Source organism: Perissodus microlepis, chromosome 5, assembly GCF_051167445.1.
Source record: "Perissodus microlepis isolate ML-2025 ecotype Zambia chromosome 5, ASM5116744v1, whole genome shotgun sequence".
Taxonomy (NCBI): domain Eukaryota; kingdom Metazoa; phylum Chordata; class Actinopteri; order Cichliformes; family Cichlidae; genus Perissodus; species Perissodus microlepis.
Window position 1 is genome coordinate 3,641,546 of NC_140465.1, and position 16,469 is coordinate 3,658,014.

Below are 16,469 nucleotides of genomic sequence, written 5' to 3' on the forward strand. Positions count from 1 at the left end.
ACCGTGAAAGCGCTCAGGTGTGGTTTGAGCAACCAGGTTAACGCAGCAGTTTTAGATTAAAAACTGGACGAGTTTCGTTCGTTTAAACACACACTCAGTGTTTCAATGCAAATAGGAAACAGATAATAAAGACATGAATTAGTGATTTGAGAGAAGTTTTGCAGTTGCTGTGAAGCAGTCTGCAGGTTACAGGCTGGAATAAATCCTACAGTAAGTCCCGGGAAAGCAGCTGTCTTTATCGCCATTATCCTCGGCGGTTTCCTGCGCACCTGTCGGGTGTAGAAAGGTACTTCTGCTTCTCGAATCGTTTCTCCAGGCCCATCAGCTGCAGCTCGGTGAACACGGTGCGGCTGCGGCGGCCCTTCTTGGTCTTGCTGCCTGCGTCGGCTCCGTGCTCCAGCTTCCCGCGGAGGTGGAGGTCCAGCGGCAGGTGGTGGGACGCCGCGCCTACCTGCAGGCCCGGGGCCGCGGACAGGAGCGGGGAGCCCAGCGAGCAGGACAGCGGGGACATGGGGAACTTTAGGAGGCTCGTCTGGTCGGCTTTAAGCACTGTGAACATGCCGGGGAAAGGAAACAACATATTACCCACGGCAATGAGGAGCAGATTTCAAAACGAGTTGGTTTTATTTACTCGATGTTTTCGAGGAGTGGGGACCCAAGGGGAACAACGGCGTAAACTACAAATGGACCTTCAAAATCGATTCCCTGATCGTTTAAGGTGGGCAGCTCTCGGAGGCTAAACGAGTTCCCCGCAAACGAAAAGTCGTTTTAATATTGTGTGTTTTCTGCAGAGGACGCATGTGACAGCACGCACACGCTGGAGCAGATTTCAAAGCGCTGCTGCCACACGGACAGAAAAGCATGAATGACGTAGATACGATTAAGTTCTACTTATTTCTGATACCAAACATTATAAGCGTGGAAGGTTAGAATAAGGCGTCAGTATTATTGTGTTATTGTCGTTAGACATGTTTGGCCGGCCCCCTTAAAACTATATTCTTTTTCAAAGGTTAAAGGTCACATGATGTGAACATTAAACGAAACAAAGCACAGCTTCAAGCTTTAAAAATTGGAGTAGCTACTGTGAATATTACAGAGGCCTGAAATTATTATTAATAATCGGGAAAGGAAATTAGTCATTCTCGTTCTGTGACTCGAATTGGAAAAAAGGCAAAAGCAGTTCTACCCTAAACTATTATTATTATTATTATTATTATTATTTCTAGATATTGATCCATCATATTTAGATACCGTCACCGAGCGCTCATCAAAAGAAGATCTAAGATTAACATGAATCTCATCGGGTAATCCACACTTTAACTCATTTAATCTTCTAATATGTTTTTGTTTCTTATGTTATATTCTGTTTCTTAATCAGATAAAATCCATTATTTAAAAACTTTACAGTAATTCATTTTCATAATGCGCCTGCCTTTTTCTTGTTTACAGTGTTACTTAAAAACAGCGATAGGAAAGGAAACATTTCCCCCATGCCTACATTTGTAATTAAATGTGAAATCCCCTTTGAATATTTCGCTATTGTATTAAATATTAATGCGTGTATTATCCCGGTGTGTTTTTTCCACACCGCTATGAAAGACTCATCCATCTTTTGCCTTACCCAGTTGGTTATGGAAAGGCCGCGCGGAGAGTAGAGCTTGTACTCCGAATTTAAGCAGCTCCCCGGCCGGAGCCGAAGCTTTGTGCTCCGGGTGATCTGTGAGGATCTCCTCTATCATGAAACTCCTGTAGCGATGAGTTCTGTGGTCTGCATGAACATCCGGAGGATAGTAATGCGCCCCCATGTCCAAAGGATGCTGCATAATCTGGCTGTCGGTCACCGGAGCGCGTTTACCGATTATCACTCCCTTTCAGTGGCCCAAGCCGGAACTCATATTCCCTCTGTTGCGCTGCTGTAGTCCGAAGATCAACGCTGTGGGCAAAGTTATCCTCAGATTTAGGATCAAGGCAACTATTGAGTACAGGTTGCCGACTTTTTCTGTGCGCCTGCGGCTCCTGGTTTCTTTTTTTTCGCTTTTCTTTCTTTTTGTTTGTTTGTTTTTTCTTACGCTCTACTTCTGTCCAGATTTGATCCCATGTGGAGCAGAAATCTGGAACCGAAAGCAAACTTTTGACCCAAAACTCCCAAATCCTGCCGCGTTCATGCCCGGTCCCTGCGTGTGAAGCGCGGAGCTCGGAGCTATTTGTCAGGAGCGGAGCTCGTCACCTTGGCAGTGAGTTGAGGAATAAGCTTCGGATTTTAAGAGTCTCGTCATAGCTCCACCTCTTCTCGGGGTTTGTGTGCTGTCTGCCCTCGCTGACTCAAAGTTACATGCAAAGCCACACTTGTCCTGCATGGATTTATGCAAAAGGGAAGAAAATAAGGACCTGAGAGGACGGGCCTGCAAGTGACTTTTATATGTTATTAAAGTCACGAGCCTGGAGACTTGGAGCAGTTAGTGTGATACTGCAAAATGGAACACAGGGAACTCTCAAATGTTTGATATGTGATGCTTTTTTTGAATGTGATATACTTTTTTATTCATAAGCAATCTGTTGTTGGTTATTACCCATATTAGGCCATTGCATTAAAATGCATTCATTTTCGCCTGTAACGCTGTTGCCAATAAATAATCAATAAATGAAACCCATCCCCCTTTCTCTACTGCTGTGTCTTTAATATGGTGCAATGAATGTAAAAAAAAATATTACCGCAGATATGATTCAAAATCATTGCTGTCTCACCGCTGAGGTAGTTCCCTGCTTTAGGTGAAACATCTCCGGCATCTTCACTTTTCACTATTTTTTCTCTGAAATTGTGAAAACCCTCCCACAGGACAGCTTCAGCGGCTTTTAAAGGCGCTTGGTCGCACTGTGTTTTAATCTATAGAGCAGTAGAAGTAAAGGACAGTGTTTCACACAATATTTGTTTTGAGTTAAAGAGCAGTGGATAGTAGCTAATGGATCATACCACTGTGAGGCATAGGAAGGGGAGTTTTCCAAAACGTAAAAATGTGTTTTTATTATTATTATCATTATTATTATTAATAATAATTCATTTATATTTATTATATATTTTAACATTATGTAATTCTATTTACTCTGATGCCTAAAGATGAGGAGAACAAAAGGATGATTTTTATATCTGGAAAGTTTTTAAGTGAAACGGCTATGAAAATTATTTTTACAGATTTTATTTCTCTCTCTCTTTAAAAAAATACGTAAACAGCTCTAAACAGAAAATCTAAACATCCACCACAACAAAAGAAATGACCAGGAAGTAACAATAAGGGCATGTTGAATATCCAATAATCTGCAAAAGGTTTTAACCACTTGTTGGTTTCAGTTCGCATTCTTAAATCCACAGTCGATTGCATTAAGCACTTTGTGCAGCCACATGGCTGTGAATGATAATTCCTGAAAGCTCTGCTCGATGTGCAAGAAGACACCGGGTCAGAAGAATAGTGCTCTGTGTTCTCACAGATCCTTGTACCTGTCAAATAGACTCTGTGTGGCAGCGTACTGATGAGAGCTGATGCTATTTCAAAGGTAAAGTATGATAATGATTCAGCTCGGCACACTGCAGGTTGTTGGGTAACAACCTCCCCCTGGTGGTCATTTCGGAGATTGCAGATTATGCTCCTTGATAACGTTTCTGCAGTAAAATCAAGAAAAAATACATATACATGCCTTTAGATGCTTCTACTGCTGCCCTCCATAGTCACGTACACAGGTTTTGCTTTCCTCACCTTGTATGTTTTCTTAACATACATATTTCTCACCAAAAATAACAAAACAAAACAAAAAACCCAGAATGTGAACATTTTGTTCTTTTCACTGTTTTTCATTTTCAGAGAACGATACAGTCAACGGTCATTTATTAAAGCAAAATCTAAATACAGATTATGTTTTCTGAACAATATTATAGTTACAGTGCACAAAGTAATCTAAACCATATTGGTCTGGCTCATTATTTACAATGTGAAGATATGAGTGTTTCTTGAATCTTTACATAGTCAAACTAATAAATTGTATTTAGGAAAAACAAAGCGAGTTCCAACAAACAATATGCTACCACTAAATGAGAAGAAACATTAACATTTTTTGAGACAAAAACATTTAATAACGTCACTCATTTCAGACAATGAAGCAGATCAGTTTCTTCACAGTTGATCACACTGACCTTGATTTTCTATACACAAAACTTAAAAGAACATCAGAATACAGTCACTATTCAGTATACACACCTTATCCTATGTATTGTACCAAAACAATGTCCATTTATTTTTCAAATATAGAAAGAGCATCATCATCTTTTTCAAATTTTTCATTTGCTGACACTGATACAAAACTCAACGTCTTACAGGGTATAAGTGAGTTCAGCTACAGAAATGTTCAGATTGATGTGTGTGGTAGCTCATAGTGACTGTCAAATATCACTCATGACAACTTTTAGCTGGTTTGTATGCTTGTATTTGCTGTTCTTACCTTCCTTTACCATGCAGCCTACCTGCATCACTATAATAAACAGCCACTAGGATGCACCAGTGGACTACAGGAACGAGCTCGGTTTCTCAAGGATCACCTTTCTGTTATCCCACAGAAGCAGCAGTGTGGCCTGTCGAATGAGCTCTGTACAAAGAAAAGAAATCTGACTTCTGCTCTCCTAACCTTTACCATATCATTTTTCTGAATTCAGGGGGTCATTTCAACAGCTAAAAATAATTGCTGGTACCCAGTGGTGCTTACATTGTAGGTATAGTGGAACAGGGGAGTAAAAAATAGACAAAAGCAGTTTAGCACTACAGCTAAATATTGTTTTGTGTTTGTTTTTTTCTCTTCTTCTCTTTTGCCTACATTTTAAGCACCAATAGGTGCTAAGTTCTTTATATCAAGGGCGTAGATTTGGTTTAGGCATTGGTGGGGACAGATGATTCAACCACCGAACGCTGCCTGTTTCTTTTTTTTTCCTTTTTGTCTTTGCTTCTTGATAAAAGCAGAAATATACTGGCCTACATATGCTATTCTTCATGCTTTTAAACCATTTAAAATTACAATTCATAGTTTTATATGTGAATTATATAACGTTAAATTACTATTAAGCAAATGACTAAGTATTTTAGGCTTTAGTTTACTTCAGCCATATTCCATATAAATCAGGTATCATACAAAAATAAAAATAGCTTCAAATACAGTTATGACAATAAAAGAATATGACTTTAAGGACTTCACAACATTAGTTCAGTTATACTACACCAACATCTGTTATACATTAGCACTAAGGGAACACTGAATGACCTGGTGGCTTTTGTCCATAAAACTACTCATCTAAGATTACCACAAAATTATCAATTTCACCTGTGATCTTGTATCACCATTGATCTCTGAGCTTTGTGTTGGTTCTTCTGTCACCTGACAAATAGGACATACATTACAATAAGAATAAAATGTGCAGCTGCTTCAGTGTTTCTGTCAGTTTGTGCAGATCTTGACTCATCAGTAATGTTTGTAGCGTGAGTGCATTTTAAAAACAATTTGTGCAAACTGCACTACAAGGTGGAATATTTGCAAAATCATGACTACTTTGTGATATTTTGTCTCAAAAATTAACCCTATGAAAATATCATTACCATTAGGATGAAATTATTGTGTCTCCAACATTTTAACGTTAGACATAATTTTAACAGCCTCTGTAAACTAATATCCTGGCTTGCTCGAGGCTGCCGTTTTCTCTGACACTTTCAATCAAAATTAGAAATGCTCCTCTGGGAGACTGAGATAACTAATAGTGCTGCATGTTGTACAGTTAGTTTCCAAAAAACGTTATTCGTGGTTACATACAATTTTAGACTGATGTGGGCCAAAGCCTAGCATAGCCTGTAACGTTATTGTGACAGACACACTTTATGAGTGAACTTGACTTTAAGTGACTTACAGGTTTCTTTGAAAAACACTTTCTTATATCCAGGTTCTTCCTTTTTGCTGCCATCCTCCTCTCTCCTCCCTCCTCCTTGCAGGTCCTCGCAGCGCAGGCTTGCCGCTACTAAAACTAAACAGAGCTCCCTGAAAGGCTCAGCCAATCACATTGGCCATATTTGTCACATGAGGTAGGACTCCAGTAGAGAACGTAATTTAACGCTTGGTGAATGAGACGTTGACAGATCGTTTTTTTTTCTTTTTTTTTTTTCTTTCTATCGATCAAATTATTGGTGGGGACATGTCCCTTCCGTCCATGCCAAATCTACGCCCTTGCTTTATATACTGAAAATGATATCTTAAATTTAGATGAATAATTGTGAAATTACACCACAGGTGAAATTCTTTACAGCTTTACATCGGTTGTACAGTTCCATTGTTTTGTTTTGTTTTTAAAATTCTATCGCAATAGAGCCCAAATGCCTTTGTTTTCACTTTGGGGACAGTGGCTCTGTAGCTTCTGGATAAACAAACTACCAGACTACAAAATGCAAATTGAGGGGTGCTCGTGGTCACGTGACGCAACTGGACCGTTCCCCACGACCAACGTGTCAGGTTGCTAAGTTAGCTAGTAAGCTAGCTGCACTTAGCTGACCAAATGATGTGGCTCGAAGAAGAAGATGCCGCTTTGCGACGTGCCAGCGATAAGACTGTTAGCTGGAAGAGATGAATCGACTATGTCAAAAACTGTAAAGACAGCTACGTACTCGGACGACAGGCAAACAACGGTAAGCTGGGCCTTTTCTAGTCACTGTGCTGGCTTCAGCTAATACAGCAGAGTAAGCTAATCAGCTAGCGGTAAGTCCTCATCTTGCATCATCAGCACCACCGGGCCAGCGTTACCCAACGCTCCGGAGTCTGTCCTGGCCAAAACAACAGTGTGTCTCACACAAATTCTGATACATGTAAGATAGTGCTTGTGATGTTTAAGCCAATCGCATCGTTCATAACTATAATATTAATGTAACCATTAAGACTTTTAGCCAAGCGTTAATTGTTAACGCTGATAGCGGGACCGAGGAAATCAGAGCTATAACCTCAGCAACCGCTGACAGCATGCTGTTTGTACAGGGACAAATCTGCGTTTTATATCAGGGTGCTAACAGCAATGGGGGCAGGAGGTAGATGATGAGCTCAGCAGGTCAGCGTAAAGATTCTCTTGAAAGCTTAGGAAGGCAGCATGTTCACGTTGGTGTGAAAAAAAGAAACTTGTCAGTGTGCTGCTATGTTTGCTCAGACGGTTATTATTATTACAGAATGTAGTTCTCTGTTTAAATGTGCTCACTCCGGTAAATCTTTCTTCATTTTAATGCCAGGCTCATCTAATAGCCGGTATTTCTTCAGTGTTAAAAGAGTGAAATGTATGTTATTATTATAATATATTTAATATTGTAAAAATTTGACCGATTTGAAAGCTTACTTAAAATGCAGTTTGATGATATGACAGCCAAAGCTTCCTGAAGAAACATTACTCTACAGACTATGTGACATTGCCCACTTATTCTTCCAAACAATATAATTTGAAGACAGATATTATGTGCACCTTACTGAGGCAAATGTGGGAGTTAATGATATTGATACTACTGAATTGTTTTGCCTGATTCTATTTTTTAAGCAAGAAATAGTCACTTCCTATTGTGCACATCAAATACGTGAATGTTATGAGGCTCAGTGCTTAATCTGACCAAGCAGCACCTTCAAAGGTGGTGTTTTTGGGATCTGATGATCATTGTTTTCCCATTATGTGACATTTGTTGATTTAAAAAACAAAAAAAAAAAACCAAGCAGAATAATCAGCAGTGGAAATGCTAGTACATCACCTTACTAATTGTTGCTCAGAACATTTAAGACTTGAGGGCAAGACTTCACAGACTTGCCCTCAAGAAAGATCATTCCATGGCTCTAATTGTGTTATTTATGACTCTCACTCATAAGGGTTGTCGGTGGTTAGGGGTCATTCATAATTCTCCTGTCAGACTTCTCCCTGTGTTGTGTGATTCTGCCAGACAGAAGTGACTGGGTGTGTGAAGTGATTAGTAAAATGTCCCACTGGGGTTCTGTTGCTCTGTGGTTTAGCTCGTTAATGAGTGACAGGTGAAAAAGGATGAACACCAGCTCTTAGCCTGACAGTAAATTGAGCATTGTGCTCTTTGGCACATCATCCAGGTTTGTGATCACACAGTCCAAAAACATTGGTCTCTTGTTTTTCCCTAATCACTTTTCTTGACTTTGATGGAAAATTTTATGAGGTGAAGGAAAAGAGTATAACTCACGCACACTAGTCTACCTAATAATGTGACAGTGGATGTTGTTGACCTAGATCTGCTCTGTTGAAACTAATGTCCTGAAGGTGGATTACGAAAAGCGTATCTTAGGTACTTAAGTGTCATGCTATGTTCTTAGTGTGTTTTTCATTTAAATGAAAAATCTCACTTATCAGGTTGTATTTTCTTAAAGGAATGTATACAAAGTGAATTGAGATGTTTGTCGTCCTGAGGTTAGTTGTGCACTCTGTTTACTCGTATGTTCTCTTCCTGTTGGAGAGATGAGAGATGATTTCATTAAACAAAGGTCTGAAATATCATCGTTCCTCATGCATTTTAATACAGTGAAATGGATTTTGAAATAGCCGTAACAGTTGTATTAGTGTCTGTAAATAATAGCTGTCAAATAACAGAAAGTGCAATTTAACAGTATTTCAACAATGCTTATAATAATTTTTTTTTAAATGAACTGGAGGAACTCTAATAATTGGGTGGCTGTAGCTCAGGAGGTGGAGTAGGTGGTGGTTCGGTCCTTGGCTCCCCCAGTCTGCATGCCAAATATCCTTGGGCAAGATACTAACCCCAAGTTGCTCTGTGATGCATCTATCGGAGTATGAATGTATGTGAATGTTAGCTAGAAAGCACTTAAGTTGTTTTAAGTTAACTGTTACTTTAGGAGTGTTTGCATTCATAAATAATAAAAAAAAAATAGAGCTTTTGAAAAGGTTTCCCGGTTTCTTCTTTTTCCTTACCTACATTTTACATATAAACCATCTCAGCAGGAGGAAAACGAAAAGTTTCACATGTTAAAATATAAATGATCATTCAAAATCTAGCGATAGGTCTGGGTCGCTAAAGAATGACATCTGGTCCAGATCTGGATCTGGAACAATGTCTGCCTACTCTAGAGTTGGCCTGTGCTCTAAAGTAACGTCTGTGACTAAAATTAATAAATGATAATAATAATAATTCATAATAATCCTTAAAACAGATAATACAGCAGCACTTAAGTTGAGGCTACAAAAATTGCAAACTGGATAATAGCAAACCATCGATTTACTCTGCTCATATACTTTATTGAAGATCTTTTTCTAAATCTGTGCCACATAATGGTTCATTCCTGTGAACAACTTTATAACAAGCACATTCACATCAGCAGCGTGGTGCTGAGCTGTAATTTCATGCATGATATGGTCCATCCTATCACAGCTGACAGGGTAAAATGCAGGTTACACCCTTGCCAGTCAGTCGCGTTGCTAACAGATGGGCAGCCATTCACATTCACACTCACACCTACAGACAGTTTCAAATCACCAGTTAGCCTACATTATAATGCCAAAAGTATTCACTTGTCTGCCTTCACACAGATATGAGCTTAACTGCCATCCCACTCTTAATCCATAGGGTTTAATATGATGTTGGTCCACCCATTGCAGCTATAACAGCTGGTAAGGCATTCCTTACCAGAAGAGTTGAAGCTGTGTTTACGTGTGGGAATTTGTGACCATTCTTCCCGAAGCACATTTGTGAGGTCTGACAGTGATTTTGGATGAGAAAGTCACCTCTGTAGTTCATGCCAAAGGTGTCGGGTTGAGGTAGGACTCTGTGCAGGCCAGTTCAGTTGTTCCACACCAAACTAACTTATCATGTCTTTATGGCCCTTGTTTTGTTCACTGGTGCACAGTAATGTTGGAACAAGAAGGAGCCATTCCCAAACTGCTCTCACAAATATCATCCAAAACGTCTTGCTATAGCATTAATAGATTATTTTCACTAGAACTAAGCTGAGCCCAACTTCTGAAAAACAACCCCACACCGTAATCCCCCTTCCAAACTTAACACTTGGCACAATGCTGTCAGACAAGTACTGTTCTCCTGGCAACCATCAAATCCAGATTCATCCATTGAATTTGTTACTCCAGAGAAAACAGCTCCACTCTTCTAGAGTCCAGTGGCAGCTTGGTGTACACCACAGCATCTGATGCTTTGCATCGTGGTTGGTGATGTAAAGCATGGATGCAGCTGCTCAGCCATGGAAGCCTATTCCATGAAGCCCTCTAAGCACTGTTCTCGAGCTAATCTGAAGGCCACATAGAGTTTGGAGGTCTTAGGTCTATTGACTCAGCAGAAGGCTGTGGACCTGTGCACACTATGTGACTCAGCATCTGCTGACCCCACGCTGTGATTTTACATGGCCTACTACTTTGTGGCTGAGTTGTTGTCATTCCCAGTCACTTCCATAATGCCAATAACAGCTGACTTTAGACTATTTAGTAGTGAGGAAATTTCAAAGCTGGTTCATCCTGTCACAGTACCATGCTGAAGTTCACTGAGCTCATGAGAGTGACATATTCTTTCACAAATGTTTGTGAAAGAAGCAGCCTGCATGCATAGATGCTTGATTTTATGCGCCTGTGGACATGGAAGTGATTGGAACACCTAAATTTAGGTGATTTAGGTTGAGTGAATACATTTCACAATATAGTGTAGCATGCTTGTCCTTGGACTGTGAGAGGAAGCAGGAGACAACCCAACATGCATGGAGAGCACAGTCAAACTTCACATTTAAACTAGGATCTCAGCACAGCGACGAGAGAGAGGGGGCCAGGCTATGCAACCGGATTTGTTAATCACCAGTTGTTAGCCAGCGCACTAGAAAAGACGAATATATGAACTGAGACACAGAGTTGTGCTATATTCTTATGGAGGCTGTTTACTCTGCTGGCTGACTTGTTTCCAGATTAGTCACATTACCATACCTGAAACATGGTGTGAGGAAAACCATTTAGTGGGCCATATTTCTTTATTAGCACTCAGTGGAAGCGACTGTCACATCCCACACTCATTAGCTGGTAACGCTCAGCTTTCACACACTGGGTCATGTCCACCAACACACCAGCTTCCCAGAGGAGCTTATGGATACGGCACAAATGCGTGAGGCGTTTTGGCTGATTTGTGTCTAATACTCTGTTGAGTGAAGAGATTTATTCACAGTGGCTTCGTTAGATCAGTTTCACATAACTGTTAATATTTGATACACATGCGTCACGTTGGTCATGAAGAACAGCTTCTCACTCACCAGCTTGTTATCGAGAGCTTCCTATAAACAAAGCCAAGCGGTGTCAGGCTCCAGCCCAGCAGAGTCTTGAACTGATTGGATAGGCTTCTTACCTATCCAAAACACAGGCTGAAGGTGGAAGCACTTCAGCCTGTGTCATACTAAAAAGACAGGCTATAACTTTACACTGTCAATTATTCAGAGACATTAGGAGTCTCAACAATAGTGTCCTAAACGTGGAATGCTTTCAATTGTGTTAAAAAAAAAAAAAAAACCTGAAGGGATTGAAATCTGTTAAATGACAGAAGCGGCTGCCTGAATGTTTACTCTTCCTGTTTGCAGTACTAGTCAAATACTTATTTTTAGGCCTCACAAACACAGACTGCTGGATGCACCAGAGTTTTTACACTTTCAGTCTGTATTTGGTACCAGACATGAGTCCACGTGTTCACAAAAAATTGGTGGATGCATGAGTTTCGCGCTCAGTGACTGATAGAACCGTAAGACTGGTTAGATCACTCCTCAGTACCTTGTGATTTATTTTGCTGGAAAAATAAGAGCAAAATTTTCAGCGATTTCTGAAAAAACAGACAGGTTAGAATGATTTGAACATTTTGTTGGTGCACATTATGTTCACGAGATTGCTTGCTATTTTTTATTATGTGTTCAAAGCTGAGCTTGTGTTTTACAGCTTAGCACAGACTTGGTTGTTATCGTACAGCCATCATTAGTACACACTTGTTGAGCTATTCACTCTTCTTTTATATAGATAGATAGATATATAGGTGTGTGTGTGTTTGTGTGGCAAAAAAGCAGGCCATTAAGGCCATTAGTAAATCTGGCCTGCAGCCTCGTTGCTCTTTGATTAAGCTCTCTGCATTAACTTCAGGGAGGAAGGAAAAGTCAAAGGTCAGGGAATCGTTTGCCCATCAAAAAGTCAGCATGTGCGATACAGTGACCCTGCTCAATTTTTGATGGGTCTCACTGAGGCAGACCGCTTTGAAGGTGCAGAGTTTCACTCCTCCAGCAGTAGTTAGCACACGATGTTGAAGGCCTATTAGAGCTCTGGGTGTAACGTGAGAGATGGTTGGTCCCCAAAGTTAAATCGACACTCTGGGAGATTGGTGTGGCACAACTGTGATATCAGGCTACATGTTCAAGTAAGGTATTGGTGCTCTGAAAGAGGATGTGGTCACCTAAATAATTGATAAATGTGTCATCAGTCTTGTAAAACAGGAGAAATCGGAACTTATTGAAGTGGATTTGGAACAAATTATCATGCAGCGATTTTACTGCATGCTCATCTTGTAGTCTTTGTGATTCTCATACTTTGTAATGCAGCAGCTGCTGCTGTTGTCCCCAGGCTGTATGCACCTGCTCCCAGAGGTGCAGTGGTCAGACCAACACACAATTTGCTGACACGGTGGCTCAGTTTGCACATTTCCCTCTCTCCCCTGGGCTCTCCTGCCAGGCAACGCTCTTATATCTCATCCGTGTGCACACCTTGTCACTGTTTGTGTTATCGGCACGAGAAAAGCTCCTGCTATTTTTTTTTTCTCCTCCCACCTGCGTTTGACACAATATTTATTCCCACCTTTCAGCCCGTGCCATGGCAGCAGGTGTCAGCATACTGAGTGACCTGCCTAACTCCATCGGTGGAGCCCGCAGTGGAGAGACCAGCACAGAGATGGAGGCAGGTAGGAGAGCTCTGCACCACACAAACAACACAGGAACAACACCTGCTTTTTATTTGGCAAGGAGATGGCACAGGACTGAGTTAGGAATGAATTTCACGTCTGGTTGGGTTTTCTTTAATGTAGGTTTACGGAGCATCAAGATAATCCTTATTTTATTCTCAGCTCTTATACGCAAAACAGATGAATGAAAATGTGTGTGGTGTACTGTATATAACAGGCGGATGAAATGAGAGTGTGTTGTCTGGCTATTCCAAAACTTGTTGAATGATTAGAGAGCCACTCAATTCATAATTGTCGATTCAAAGGTCACTTTGAGTTTCAAAAAACAAATATGGTGGTTGAAAACCTATGTTGGAGTCCAAAATCAGAGGCTGATGTAATGGTGGCTGGTTCCATCTTTTTAATACTGTCACTGTTGATAATGGCTTGGGAGTATGTAGAGGCAAATATATTGGGAAGTGAAGTTACGTTCCTGTCTCATTGTGTGTCAGATTGTGAGTTTACAAGCCTGGGGATTTTCACAATGTGTACCAGCAATCTTTTTTCCAATATACACTATGTGAAGTGAAGTACTGGACAAGCAACAGGTTACATCTACAGGAGCTGCTCTGCCGTGGAAACCCACGCCATGAAGCTCCCAACATGCTGATGTTAATGCCAGAGGAGGTTTGGAACTTTGCATTTACCGAGTGTTGGCAACTTTCATGCACTATGCACCTCAGCACTTGGTGAGCCTACTCTTTAAACTTTATGTGATTTTTTTTTTACTGCAAAGTTGAGCAGCTGTGGGTCGTAAACAATTAAATTCTGCAATAAAACCACTTGGAATACCCAGAAGAGAAGACATTTCACAGACTGACTTGTTCCAACTGTGACATCCTTTTTATACTACTGTGCTTGAATTTAGAGAGCTCTTTAGAATAAACCATTCTTCCACAGATGTTTGTAAAGACAGACTGCATGCCTAGGTGTTTGATTTCACACACCTGTGGTACTGGGACTGTGGGCCAAACTCTTGTCCATGTCATGTAAGTTTGTGGTGTGTGATTTCTAAACTCAGTCAGTAAGGAGGCAGTGTTAGTAATGTCAGGGCTGCAGATGTGCAGACCCCAAATCATCATCAGATTTATAACACGTGTTACCTGGAGAGGTACGTTTTCACTGAGCCAAGAAAGAAGAAGAAAGTTATGTAGTGTCCGAGTGAGAAGGCACAAGACAGACAGCTTTCCAAAGCGATTCCACTGCTGTGACAACCATTTAATAAATATCTAAAAAGTGATGGTCAGGCTGAAAAAACAGAGGTTCCTAATAGTGAATCACTAACTCAATCACTCAAGTTAAACAAAGTTTGTCTAAAATGTCTAATTCTCCAGTATCCATATGATAGTACCAAGAAATATAAATGCAATTTATATATTGATTAATATGAATGTTTGTCTGAATGTTTTTGGCTTTCTGTGATAGTTTATTAGTACTGTCAGATGTCTGCCTGGTTGCACTGACTGAAAGACTGTAAGACAGACTGATCTGTGAAATATTACAGTAGGAAGTATGGAGGTGGCAGACTTTCAGCCGGTGTTGTTGAGGCTCTGTCCCTTGCAGCTAGTGAAAGCAGCTCTCACTTTTTTGTCAGCCAGCCGTCCTGCTGCTCCCATGCACTCACAGAGCCCACAGTATCACTTCACCTTTTGGATGCAGTTTAGTGGTAGACTAGCTGATGAACTGTAGCACAGCCTTCAACCACAGCTTGTTGTCTTCATTTTAACCAGTGCATTCACATTGTTACAGCAGTTGAGTTTGTGTTTGATTTGTTGATGCAAAGACATAATTGCTCTTGTATGTGTGTTACATGTGTGTTATATATACAAGAGACATACATGTATGTCTCTTGCATTGCTTTAGATTAATATAATTTGGGAAATATGATTTGGGCCAATAACAAGGATTTCATTTAAGCTATCCTGTGTATAATTGACGATTACATTACGTTAATATGAATAGGAACTCACCTGGCCCTCCAGTACAGTTTTCTGCTGAATATATTTGGATCCGGTGCACTTGGTTAATAATGATCCAGTCAAAAGCAGAAAAGGTGTGCCATTGTACCTGCTGACCAGTGCCGTGTGTTCGTGGCTACTGTAGATGTACAGCTTTAAAAACCAAACAAGTGTGACATTTTACAAGCAGCCTGCCTGCCTCAGATCTGTGACATGGTGTGTGTGCGCACTGTGTGAGAACAACATAAGCCCCTGTCCCACCTCCCATTGACGACTTTGGAGATGGTTGTCATGGTGACACTTCAAATGCTACTGATGAACTGATCAGCAATGGGCGATTGTTGAGCCATGATTCATCATGGGCACAGAAGTGCTGAGCCAGGAGCCTTTGTTAGCACAGAGGCGCTGGCTGTGGTGTGCAGGCAGCAGCACTATAGGATGCAGCAGCATCAAGGACGCCGCTCCTTCGCCGGTGAGATGTTGGCCAGAGTGAAGTGGCATGACCGCAGGCGCTCTGCCTCGGACATCCTGCTGAGGGTTCTGCAGCGGCAGTGCAGATTTGCCCTGGAGTTCCTCTCCTCTTCCTCCTCCCACACGGTCATGGTGGCTGTCAGCATGAACCAGCCTCAGTCCGTCACCCAGTGCAAGACCAGCAGATGTAACCACACTGAAGAAAATGATAAATGTTGCAATTTCTATGATATCTTCTTCTGCAAACGAAGAATTTCCTTATGTTTCTTTTTGTACCATTAGCCAATACAAGGGTCCCTACTGCAAAGTACACCAAGATGGGTGAGACCCTGAGGCATGTCATCCCCGGTCACATGCAGTGCTCCATGGCCTGTGGAGGGAAAGCCTGCAAATATGAGAACCCCTCTCGCTGGAGTGATGAGGAGCAAGCCATCAAGGGACTCTACTCATCCTGGTATGTTGATATCTTAGAGTGTCCATGTAGTTTAAAGTGGGCAGATGTACAGATGTACTGTTCCTCTAGTGGAATATTAAATAGCCGCATTTAATAGCCATATTAAATGGCCATTAACATGGCCACAATTTCAAATAATGAGGGCAGTGTATGTTTAAGTAAACCGTGTGAGGGTTGTCATCTCAGCCACACAGCTCTGACTCTGAGCAGGGCAACCAATCAAAAGGAAGTAGAGTTAAAGGGAGAAGAAGCTAAAACAACTCGTGTCAGGCATAGAATAAAGTGAGGGACTGCACCAAACATTCAGTATTAGCTACTGAATAGTTTTTAGTATTGATATTGACCATCTTGCTGTTTTTACTTGTTCAACCTTTCATCTTCTCTTATTACAGGATTACTGACAACTTGCTAGCTATGGCAAGGCCTTCCACTGAGATCATAGAGAAATATAACATAATTGAACAATTTCAAAGGTCCATTCTATTTCTTTCACATCTCATTTAAAATGAACATCGTTATAAACAGAAGAACTGTGAGACATAGAACAGCTCT

General features: G+C 40.9%; 2 protein-coding genes across 4 annotated transcripts in view; one reads left to right on the top strand and one right to left on the bottom strand.

The window, feature by feature from the left end:
• Positions 1-2,214, bottom strand: part of barx1 (BARX homeobox 1) — a 3,424-nt gene extending 1,210 nt beyond the window's left edge. The window contains exons 1-2 of the mRNA XM_084927201.1: positions 1,622-2,214; positions 270-549 (exon numbers count right to left, since the gene is read on the bottom strand). Coding sequence (XP_084783327.1) covers positions 270-549; positions 1,622-1,823 — 482 coding nt within the window. The 5' untranslated portion in view covers positions 1,824-2,214. The remainder of the gene's footprint in view (positions 1-269; positions 550-1,621) is intronic.
• Positions 2,215-6,260: 4,046 nt separating this feature from the next.
• Positions 6,261-16,469, top strand: part of ptpdc1a (protein tyrosine phosphatase domain containing 1a) — a 33,912-nt gene continuing 23,703 nt past the window's right edge. The window contains exons 1-4 of one of the 3 annotated variants that reach the window (XM_084927424.1): positions 6,278-6,704; positions 12,900-12,995; positions 15,746-15,917; positions 16,310-16,390. In XM_084927424.1, coding sequence (XP_084783550.1) covers positions 12,908-12,995; positions 15,746-15,917; positions 16,310-16,390 — 341 coding nt within the window. In that variant the 5' untranslated portion in view covers positions 6,278-6,704; positions 12,900-12,907. Of the gene's footprint in view, positions 6,705-12,899; positions 12,996-15,745; positions 15,918-16,309; positions 16,391-16,469 lie in introns of those variants that run through there. The other 2 variants (XM_084927425.1, XM_084927426.1) reach the window with 2 other exon arrangements.